Below are 12,353 nucleotides of genomic sequence, written 5' to 3'. Positions count from 1 at the left end.
TCACCTACAACCCTTCCTTATAGGTTCAAACAGGGAGTGTCTAGGCTCCAACTATATCTTTTAAACATTTTAAACTGCTTAGAAAGGCGCCTTACCCCATGGGTTGAGTGGGATTTTTTAAATCCAGCACTAGTTATATAATAAGTGCTGTTCAGTAGCTGCCCATGCCATGTGTACCATCCTGCAGTACAATTAGAAAAGCAAGGGATGTGCTTGGAGAAGAATATTGCTATTTGAATGCTGAGGAAATGTAGTCATTCTGTTTAGGAGATACTGGTTAGAAAGACATCTGGTTTTCCATGAGAAGCAAAGTTCATTTATTATGCTAAATGGGATTTTAAGCAACTCCCCCTTCACAAACACCTACCTGCATGCCTCAACCCAAACTAGGAAGGATGGGAAATCTGGTTTTTAAATTTTGCATCGTTAATTGTGTTGCATTGTGGATTAAATGTTATTTTCCCTTGCTGATATTTTAATGTGTTGGTTGCCTGGAGAAGGCATTTCAATAATTTAGCCAAGTTGACCTTTACATGACTGGAGTGAGTCATATTGCAAGAGCTCCTGTTAACTCGCATCAGTGGCACTATCTCCTAACCCATCTCAGTCACCATAAAAGCAGTGTGACTGGGTTTTAACCAGTGAAGAGGGCTGGGTGACCGAGGGAAGTTGTGACTCATTGCTACTAACTTAGATTAGCAAGCTAGCCAGTGAAATCAATCACCTAATGACAAGCAGGTCTTCCATGTCCTCCTCTATTACTAAACCAATTTCAGTGAAATATGAACTTGGCACAGGTAAAAGCATTTACCATACACTTAGTTTCCTCCCACACCCAAAGGTCAAGCAGCACGGTAGCTCGGTATGTCATCAACTTTGAGAGAGAGGAGTCCGAAGTTAAAGGTCCTGCGGATGACATCTCAACTATCAGCTCCAACAAGATTGAAAACGAAAAAGGTTCTATTAGTACGGACGGCGAGATACCAGCAACTAAACCGAGAGTGACAGACCTCCAGCAGATGGTTGCCATGGCACTACAGGAAGATAAGTCACTGTCCATGGATCTTGGGACACTTCAGTTTGCTGACGGTCAGTCAATCAGATTTTCCTCTTTGTGAACTAGGGAGCCAGTTGAAAATGACCTTGCGCTGTGCATCATTGATTCTCTCTGAGGTTGCAGAGATCCAGTAAAATGAATAAATATATGTATGAATGCAACAAATGGATTTGAACAGCACATATATTTCACAAGTGTACCACATTTGTCAGCGAGCTAGAATTAATTGGCGCTTTGAGCCAAATAGACACTCAGTAGTAAACCCAGACCTGTTGCTGTGTAATGGGAACAATAATAATAATAATAATTTATTATTTATACCCTGCCCATCTGGCTGGGTTTCCCCAGCCACTCTGGGCGGCTTCCAACTGAATATTAAAAACAATACAGCATTAGACATTAAAAACTTCTCTAAAGAGGGCTGCCTTCAGTTGTCTTTTAAAAGTAAAATAGTTGTTTATTTCCTTGACATCTGCTGGGAGGGCGTTCCACTGGGCAGGCGCCACTACCGAGAAGGCCCTCTGCCTGGTTCCCTGTAACCTTACTTCTCGCAATGAGGGAACCGCCAGAAGGCCCTCGGCGCTGGATCTCAGTGCCCGGGCTGAACGATGGGGGTGGAGACGCTCCTTCAGGTATACAGGACTGAGGCCTTGCAATGTGGACATCCTGAACAATCTGAGTTCATACTGCTCTTTCCCATTAGTTAATTTAGAGAGAAAGCTCAGTTCTCTGGAGTAAGCAGCATCTTTAAAATTTAAATTCATATTGAATGACCAACTCCCCCCCCCAGCTCTGTAATTGTATTTGTCGTGTGGCATTACTCAAGTTTACAACATAGCACCTTATGTAACATTTTGCACACTTTGATCAGTAAGCATGCTTCTTGTCATTTATGCAGATTTACTGAAAAAAATCCCTTTGCATTTGTCTCATTTTGCAGAAACCATTAGGCCATCAAGTGACGTAGATAATGATATCCAATCCATGGTAACCGATGGTGTCGCTGGACCTGGGTTGGTGAGTAAATTTTCCTGCCTTTGTTCCTTAAGGTAAGATATATACCAGGAACCCAATAAAATCATTGCAAAATAAAAGTTTGACTGTGAATATGAGTAGCATCCAACAGACCCAGGCTGCTATTATATCTTCTCTGTCTAATACAACTCCTTCTGCTTCACGCAATTTTTGTTTCCCCTCTCCCCCCACCATGTGTTCACATCCTATGAAACCCTAGTGCCGGAGTGAACTTTTCAACACAGTTGTTTTTAAGGCAAAGTTTCCAACACTCAGCCTCCTGCCCTCCCAATCCCCCGCATAAACTCCTATTTTGTGAACTTGTATATTTTATTCCATTGGTGGCAATTAAACTTTGTTTGCTAATCCAAAACAGAGCTGGTGCTCATCTGCCCTAGTTTTAAAAACTAGCAAAGGAGGGAGAACCAAGAGGTTCCTGCCCCTTCTACCATTTATCTCAGAGCAAATCTATGTCTCCCATGGTGGGAGGAGGCAACAGATACTAAAAACAAAATCTGGAGCATGCATGACTTATGGCACCAAAAAACAAAATGTGTTTATTGCATAATTTATTTATTGATCATGTGAAAATGTCATATAGCAGGAGTAACCTACCTGTGACCCTCCATATGCTGTTGGGCTCCTACTTCCATCAGGCCCCAGCAGCATGGTCATTGATGACGGGAGGCATGGTCCAACAATATCTGGAGGGCCACAGATTACAATATCTGTGGTTTCAATGATACGTTGGATCCAGGAAAGAAGTAGGTGGCCTGTTATAGATGGAGTTGACTCCTCTTGAAGGATCAGATCTGTAGTGTGGGGGTACTCCTTGATTTGACCTTGTCACTGAAGGCCCAAGTGGTATCTGGTATGGAGTGCCTTTCTCCAGTTGGGGCTGTTTCACCAGTTATGACCATTCTTGAGTAGGGAATGGCTTGGCCATAGTGATCCATTCTCTAGTAACCTCCTGTTTGGAGCACTGCAGTTCACTCTGTGTGGTATTGTCCTTGAAGATGGTCAGGAGACACCAGCCATTTTAAAAAATGCAGCAACCACAGAACTAATGGGCATGCAGTCCTTAAATATCTGGACTGTCTGTCATATTTGTCACTGGGCCTATTATAAAGTAACAGTTCAGATGTATAAAGCCTTAAATGCCTTAGGACCCAGTTACCTGAAAGATGGTGTCTTCTCCATATTGCCCTTCGTTTGATGTTGACTATGGAGGCTCTTCTGGTGCTGCCAATGTTAACTGAGAACAAACAATGAATGTTTATTATTTGTTTACAGATAGTTGCCTTGGTGATACTACCTTCTGTCAATTGCAATAGTCATTGTATTGCCACCCTGTTCATTGTTTTAATATTAACTGAGGCCAGGATATCTATGACCCTCTCCTATAGACAGACACACCACGGGCCTTCTCAGCAATAGCACCCTGGGCTATAGAGTATTCTCTCCCCTGAAGTCTAGCTAGCACCTACTCTGTCAGTTTTCTAGTGCCAGATGAAGCAGTTCTCTTGCTTCAGAGTATTTTGAATATTTGTGAGAGGACAGGTGAATGTGTTAATGTTACGTTTATATATTTATATTGTTATGAGCCACTCCAGGATCATATGTGACAAGTAGTGTAATAATAAACTCTATAAATAAAAATACATACATGTGTGCGCGCACATACGTACACAGTTGTAAAATATTTTCTGGAGTGTACCTGTATACATTACACCACAGTTTCCCAAATTTAGGTCTGCGGGTGTTTTTGGACTACAGTTCCCATCATCCCTGACTATTGGTCCTGCTAGCTAGGGATGATGGGGGTTGTAGTCCAACAACAGCTGGAGACCCAAGTGTTCAAAACCCTGCATTACACAGAGGCAACCCCTGGTTTGCAGCACAGTTTATAGAAACCAGAGCAAATCATAGACAAGCACTTAGCAACCTTAATGTGTGAAATGGCCTTCCATGGACCACAGTTAAGTATCATAGCAATTGTTCCTCTCTTCAGGTTTTCTTCATCCTCTCTTTCTTCTCTTTGCTAGACCTCTGAAGTACCACTGGTTTATGCAAGTCCAGCAACAGTTAATGACATTGAGGATACAAACCTCATTCTAGATTACCCAATGCCCACAGTGCCTTTCAATGCCTTGGATAGTACTGGGGTTCCTCTCAGACCAGGAGATCCTGATTCACCACCTCCAGCAGATCAATCAGCCAGCAATGATTTAAGCCCAGCCTTTTCTGAGATGCCGACTGAACAGTTATTCACACCTGCAACATTTACTGCTGGTATCTTTCAGGAGGTTAGCGATGAGGAGAGTGAAGATGAGAAGATGAAAGACCAGATCCCCAGCACAGACTCAACAATCCTCTCAGGGCAAGGTAAGCTATTTAGTACCTTTCCAGTACAGGAGATCCTGTGTTCATACCATGCGTTGACAGTAAGCAGATAATGGCATTATATGTAAAATGTGCATTTACTGTTGCAGAAAGGCTTGCATTTCCCTTCCAGACATCTTTAATGAACTGTGCTTATAATAATGTTTAGCATGTATATACTGCATGTCAAGTGTTCAGTGGTACTCACATACATTAGCTCAGTTAATAACAAGGCTCTGGTAAGGTGAGCAAGAATTATCATCCCTATACTGCAGGTGAAGTAAGTGGGATAGGTGAGGCTGAGAGAAAGCAGCCACATGTTGCTTAGTGCAGCATGAATGGGCCTAGCCCCCTCCAGGCAGATCTATACAGGGCAAACCATTCAGATAACCCAGTCGGAAGCAGTTTAGGACTTTAGGTAAAGGTAAGGGGACCCCTGACCATTAGGTCCAGTCGTGGCCGACTCTGGGGTTGCGGCGCTCATCTCGCTTTATTGGCCGAGGGAGCCGGTGTACAGCTTCCGGGTCATGTGGCCAGCATGACTAAGCCGCTTCTGGCGAACCAGAGCAGCACACGGAAATGCCGTTTACCTTCCCACCGGAGCGGTACCTATTTATCTACTTGCACTTTGACGTGCTTTCGAACTGCTAGGTTGGCAGGAGCAGGGACTGAGCAACGGAAGCTCACCCCGTTGCGGGGATTCGAAGCGCCAACCTTCTGATCGGCAAGTCCTGTGGTTTAACCCACAGTGCCACCCACAGTAGCGTATTGGCAGCCAATGCGGTTCTTTAAAAAGCGGTGTTAAATGTTTGCATTAAGCTTCCTTAGTCAGCAGCCTAAGCACTGTATTCTGCATTAGCTGCAGCTTCTGTACCAATCTTAAAGGTTGCCCCTTCTAGAACACATCATAGTAGCCCAGTCCTGGTGTTACCAAGTCAGTGTGGCATGGTTAGCGTGACCCAAGAGCAGTCATACCTGCAACACCAATCAAAGGTGGTAAAAGGTGCCATTCCCACCACCTGGGCATTCTGCACACCTGCTCCTTCAGGGATAGTGCAGCATTATAAGTCGCCTGCCAGACTTGGGGCCTCCATCATATTGGCCTTTAGCTGGAGCTTATTAGCTCTCATCCCATCCGCCACTACATCCAGGCATTGTTCCATCATTTTCATAACCGAGACGTGATTCAGATGTAACATAGAAATAGAAGCAGCATCACAGCTGGGGAAGGGAGGCTGGGACAGCGGGCAACCAGCAGCTGCCCAGCCAGGCTACCAGGTGATGTGGGACCTGCCTCTTTTCAGTGTGTTATTTTCATGATCTTGGTGTTCTCTGCAATTGCATTCATAGGCATGTTAATTGTCCCAAAATATAACATCGGAAATGAAATACTTCAGCGTGGTGTGCACAAGTTAGCATTCTTTTATTCTGCAAATCATCTGCTTGGTGGTCTGCATTATGTAGCCTTCCAGGGTACTCTGGCACCCTGGGTCTAGAGCCTTTGCCTGAATGCACTGTAGGATTTTCAAAGTCTCAGCTGGGATCTGCAAAGCAGTTCCATTTTTCTTCTTTCACATTGCTGTCACTATCAATTTAATGGGGCTCCAGGTTTGCTGGAATCATCATGAGGTGCATGAAAAACGCACACGTGTCACTTGGATCCTATACATTCTCAGCATCTCAGAGCAGAGTGGCCAGTTCTGGGCAGCAAGGAAGTGTTAAGATGCTGAATGTGAGGCACCCTTTCTTGGCATACATCTGGCAGTTTGTTGGGAGTCAAGATTATCACTGTCCCTTTCAGAATAAGGTTTACGAGGGCAAGGTAACAAACTTGGCTTCCCAGGAAGCTCATTGTTCACACAGGAGAAAGCGATCCAAGGTGTTTTCTGTTAGGGCTTGTGACAAAATACTCAGACAGGCAGTGATGAAATGGAAGTTATACACTCAGGGGGTATGAAGGGATTTGCTGTAACTCATTCAGCTGATGGCAAAGTGACAGCAATTCCCAGTCTGCTTCCACGTGTGATACATTAGCTGCATTTCCCTTATCTGGCTTTCTGGTTTGCAGCAGCTAACAGGGTACTCTGAAATGCTTTCCACAGGCAACGGAGGAAAAAAATAACTGTGCCAACAAGCTTAAACAATCATATCTTGGTTTATTAAGCTGAGATTGTCAAAGGGCTTCTGTCCCCTTTACCCAAGCCATAGTTAAATCTGGAAGCTTTTAATAAACCGTAGTTTCCCAGTTTTGGAACGTTCCAAGATAATAAACCAACTTCAGTTCGTAGTTTAGTATCCCAGATTGTTCCAAAACTAGTAATCTTAGTTTCAGATGGAACAGGAAACTGGTTAGTTAGATGCCTCTTTGTTTAATCATGGCTCACAACAGAGGCAGTTTAAGGGTAGAGCAACCAGTTCGGTTGCACTGGTCACCATTGCTGCGTGGGGCACCATGACGATGCTGTAGAATGGAGCATGAGAGGCGGGGTGGGCACTGGATTTTATCAGCGCACAAGGTGCCACTGAAATTTGAGAGCTCCAAGTCCGCCATTGCTCGCAACAAAGGGGCTGTGTACATGGGCAACAGGTTCACGTATATATTTAAGCTGACGTATGATGGTTCAAATGTCATATTTTATGCCTCTGCACTGTGGACCTTAAATGGAATGTGTAACCTCTCTTCTGTCAATTTGAAACTGACCATGTTTTGTGTTGAAATTGCTTTGATGATTACCGATGGTGAGTTTAGCCGACACCTGCAGCAATCTGTTTGCTGACATCGTAAGGACTAAAACTGCACAGTCCAAATGATAGAGTGTATTGTGGCTTTTTCCACTTTATTGGCAGGGGCTGCCACTTGGCATGAGCTGTTCGAGCACCTGCACATACCTATGACACCAATCATTCCACCATCTTCTCTCCTTCGTGTGGCGTTCTGTAACAAAATGAAGCTGCATTTTCTGGGCAGCTCAGTGTGCTGCAGGCACACTCCTGCATGAACTAACTGGGGGGAAATACTTGAAAACAAAGGACTGTTTGAATAAGGGAAACTATCAGTTCTCATTTGATTTCCAAGTACATGCAGGCAGTTTATTCATGCAAAGGGGCCCATCTCAGTGCTTACAGAATGTTGAACAGATCAAAACAAATATGGTTTTCTTTCAGACATCGTGGACACAGCCTGCAGGCAAATGCAGCTTTCGTCTCCATCTCATTAGTTTGTAGACATTGTCACAAATCTGTCTCATGTTCCAGATTGCTGGATTTTAGACAAATCCTTTGTTTGTTTTTTAGTGGGCTGACAGGTATTAGTGCTTTTGGTTTCTTAACCAAAGTAGCAGAAGGGAATTATTCATTTCAGAAATGATTTGAAATAAACATTATGCTAAATAACTTGCTCCCATTCTATTCTGATCTAGGAGTAGCCTTACCATGAACTGACGGGAAGTAATTTTCTCAGCAACAGATTCCAGCTAGAGATGCCCCTTTGGTTCCTCCAAACTTCTTGTTTTGATCATATTTTTTTTAAAAAAATTATAATGACTAAAGTGGGCCCAAGATGGAACAGACACTTAAGCTGAATACACTGGCATAGCCATGATGGTGAGATTTTACCTTACGAAAACTATTCCACTTCTAGGGACCTAGTGTTATTTGCTGAGACAAAGGGCAATATTGTCATCCATTCTAAATAAATACAAGGGAAGGTAAACAGTGCAGGACAACAGAATCCAGTGCTCAGATTATGTGGAAAGAAGATAAAGTCTCAGGGCATTTGAACATCGTGGGCCCCCAAAAAGTGCATTTTGTGGGCTAGAGTGCGTGAGGTTATCACCCAAAATGGCCACCGTAATCTCCTGCAAAAAAAAACCCCAAGTTGTCCCATTTTTACCAGGGCCCTTGGCAGGTATGTGAAGTACATTCATGCTTAAGTTACCACTGGAGAAATGTGCCGCTGTTTGTGGGTGTAAGTGCGAAAGCGTCCGAAATGACATGAGACACAGGACATTTTAAAAATTCTTTTGGATGAGCAAGCCTTGTCAGGTAAGAACTCCGATTTCATTATCCTTACTTTTAGTTCTTACAAATTCTGTTTGATCACAAACTGACAAAGTCATTGTTAACGTTTTCATCAGGAGCACCATCCACTGTCTGCCAATATCATTTCCTGCTATAGATGTGTTGAGAATGATCTGGCTGAAGTCAATGCTTTGAAGATAGAAAAAGTAAGTCCAGCTATGTACCTTTTATGAGAATTACATGAAGTTTTGATGAATATAAGGCTTTCTGTTTCCACATCCAGATGGATAGATGATAGATAGATAGATAGATGATAGATAGATATAGATCTTTTTTGTGTGTGTGCTGTTTTAAGGTTAGAAAGCTTTTCAGCCCTGGGAGTTGAAACTCTGAAAGCAATATTAGATTGTATGTGCAATGGTTATTTTGGGGGATTGGGAGAAGCAACATGCAATTTCATCAGCAGCACAGGGTATTGTAATAAAGACACTGATCTTGATGTTTTCAGACAGCTCATATTTCTATGTTCAAACATCCATATTTTTTGTCAGTTGTTTTTTTTTAAGTCAGTCATTATTCTGTCGTTATTGTTTTCTGCAAAAGGACTGCTGTACAGATACATTTCAGGAATACGTTCACAACTTTCAGGTTAGATATAAACTTTCCTTCAATAACACATTGCTGCTTTCATGTTCATCCAAGATTCAGCCCAGCTATTTTCCCGAAAAGCACTGTGCAGTTCTATGCATGCTTACTTGGAATTTAGTCCTGCTGAGTTCAGTGAGGCTTCTTATTGCCAAGTAAGTATGCAGACAATTGCAGCAGCATCATGATTGACTATAGGCCAAAGTTGCACATTTTCTTCCACACAAATTGCTTTTTAAAATGTTCATTCAAAGGAACTCTGGTTCAGGATGTCCCCAACATGTGAAAGGGTGGGAGAAACAATTGGAATTTCAAATCAAGATCCTTCATAGCCAGTCACCCTTTATAGGTTATGCCTTAAATCCAACCTTAAAATGTACTTCAAACACACCAAGATGTGCCAGGGCTAATGTGCCCTAGGTATTGAGAAATAACAAATAGTTTTAGTCCACCTAATTGAAGACAAACAGGCATTACAGTTGAACCAGTAGGATTGGTGTTATTCTTCAGTTTCTAATTTTCTGTTTGCTTTTTTTTGCTTTTTTAGGAATCTTGGCTTATTCTTTCACGTGTTTTGCGCCTTGTTGACTCCTGTCATTGCTCCGTCCAATAAACGCTGATACCATAGAGCTACGTTTCCGGGTATTAAATTAGCCTGTGAAAGGGTTTGCCATAATGTTCAATATGTCATATAGCAAATTAGAAACAAAGGGTTTAAGCATCCTATTTAAGATTTGATTTGGAATCACATCTCCATTTACAGAGAACATGCATTGTATTGTTGCACACCACTCCAATCTCCAAGCAATGTGAGATTCCAGGGGTTCCAGGTGTTTGCTTTGGGGAATGAGGCACAGCAGAGACTTTGCTGTCTTTATGATATATCGTTTATTTACATACATACACAACCTGAACCTGGAGAGGTTCACAGCACTAACACTCAAGAAGGTCTTGCTTCAAGGTCTTGTTCCAAACAGACTTAAGATATCATGCTCATGCTCTCCAGCTTGCTGCCTTTAACAGCCTGACACCTTTTTGTCCTCCCAGGTCACATCACAGCCAGCTCTAAAAACTCTCCTTCAAACTTCTAAGTAACTCTGAGTTGAGGGAGTGCCCCCTCATCTGGCATAGAGCCCCCTGTCTTTGGCTTCCTAATCGCTCATTGTTCTCCTAATGGCTCGTCTCCCAGGCGACTACCTCATCAGGAAACTGGTCTGGCTTATATTTTAACATTTGCTGAATCCAGGGGTTCAGTGTCCGGCACCCAGAAACTCATAACAGCAGGGAGCCTGAAACTCATAACACAGGAGAGTCAGGCACCCACGAACTCATAACAATGTGTCAAAATATAATTTTAAAATGCTGCCAAATAATATGCTTACACAGACAAGCAGAGTTATTTTAGTTCTTTACACTTCTTCTTTTTACCTTCTGTAGATAGCTTTTTGGCCCCCTTGCAACCTCTCTCATTTTGAAAAATGTTAAGTATGCTGAGAATCAGGCACTCCCTGCATTTGATTACTATTTTTGGTAGTGTTTTGGAGCAAAGGTCATATTTTTGTTGCCACAAGTAGCTTTCCATCAAAATGCTCTGCAACTGCTAAATGTATACGTAGCAGCAAGGTGTAATCCGAAAGCCAGTGACAAACAGTACAGTGGTACCACGGGTTAAGTATTTAATTCATTCCGGAGGTCCGTACTTAACCTGAAACTGTTCTTAACCTGAAGCACCACTTTAGCTAATGAGGCCTCCTGCTGCCGCCGTGCCGCCAGAGCACAATTTCTGTTCTCATCCTGAAGCAAAGTTCTTAACCCGAGGTGCTATTTCTGGGTTACCGGAGTCTGTAAGCTGAAGCATATGTAACCTGAAGCGTATGTAACCCAAGGTACCACTGTACTTACATGGTTCAATTTAGCAAAAGTTGTTCACTGGCTTCTAAATTCTCATTCTAAGATCTTCCTAGATCATTTCCTTCAGGACTCTGCTGCTTAGGGCTAAGCTACCCTGACCCCCTGTGACATCAGAGCAGCTAAGCCAGAGGGGACACAAGTCTTTCAGAAATATTGAAACTTGAAGCTGTGTTTTAAAATATTCTGTCCCTGTTCTTCCAGCAACACTATGCCTGCATGCTGAAGTGCATGCTGTTGGTGGAAGCTGAGAGAGAGAAAAGGGTTAGACATCGTACATGAATATAAGAATCCATCCACAGTTCTTCAGTATACATACCTACTTGCTGCTTATTTCATTTTCGGTCTTTCTAGAAATATAATTGAAATGTTCTTTTGGGTACAGGATTCCAGTGTAAACAGCTTTTACCTGAAAATTTACCTATAGATTTTAAATCAAATGAATAATATTCTGCCCTGAGAGTTCCTGTCCTAACAGAGTTAGGTGTGCTTGAACTTGTTTAAATTAGTGGACTCAGTGCTTTTTTTCACCATGCAAGGGAGGGCTATCGGACCCTGCCAGAGCATCATGTCTCTGTCCCTAAGCTGGGGAGAAACTTCCCCGGCTTTGGGAAGGAGATGTGAGGCTCTGATTTGGGGCAGAAAAATACACCGCCAGAAAAAAAAGCACTGAGTGGACTTAACCCAGATTTAACACTCTGTTGGATTGTGGCATATGCCTTTTTGTTCTTAAACTACATGTTGCTTTCTATAATGTTTTGGTAGTCCTTACATATTCTTTTTTTTTTTTAACAGCACTTGAGAGGCAACAAAATATAAAAGCAAAACAGGAAGTTGAGTTACGGATAAAGGATTCTTTCATAGGCCTCCTCTGACCTGCAATTCCCCTCCTGTCATATTAGCCACCTAATTAGACTCACGCTGTTTTGGTACTGTAATAGAATTCAGTGGCATGGCTCTCACTTTATAATCCTTTCATTAGGAAACACTAATTCTCTAAGCTGCCCAAAATAGTTAAAGTACAGTAAGCAGAAATAAATAGTGCATTCCCAGAAAATACAGTGGCAAATAATAAGCATACTGTAATGATTACATTTTTCTCATGAAATGAATTTCTTCACAATACCAGAGAAAGTATTAATAATGAAGATGTAATTTCAATCTATCTTGTGTGCGTGTTAGATGTTTTATTACCAACTGATTATATAATAGATTCATATGAAAACTTGACACATAAATATTACTACCTTGTAAACTACTTCTATTCCTGTGAAACCTAACTTCTCTCCCATATACAGGCAACAACCATTTTGCACGTACCCGACTG

The 12,353-nt window shown here is 42.3% G+C and overlaps 1 protein-coding gene across 6 annotated transcripts in view; it reads left to right on the top strand.

The window, feature by feature from the left end:
- The window catches only part of IMPG1 (interphotoreceptor matrix proteoglycan 1), a 71,783-nt gene that overhangs the window by 42,083 nt on the left and 17,347 nt on the right, over positions 1–12,353 (top strand). For 5 of the 6 annotated variants that reach the window (XM_080998856.1, XM_080998854.1, XM_080998852.1 and 2 more), the window contains exons 10-12: positions 842–1,089; positions 1,998–2,074; positions 4,117–4,456. In XM_080998856.1, coding sequence (XP_080854982.1) covers positions 842–1,089; positions 1,998–2,074; positions 4,117–4,456 — 665 coding nt within the window. The remainder of the gene's footprint in view (positions 1–841; positions 1,090–1,997; positions 2,075–4,116; positions 4,457–12,353) is intronic. The other variant, XM_080998855.1, reaches the window with a different exon arrangement.

This window comes from Podarcis pityusensis (assembly GCF_964106645.2).
Source record: "Podarcis pityusensis genome assembly, chromosome: 3".
NCBI lineage: Eukaryota > Metazoa > Chordata > Lepidosauria > Squamata > Lacertidae > Podarcis > Podarcis pityusensis.
This window is presented reverse-complemented; position numbering and strand designations above follow the sequence as displayed.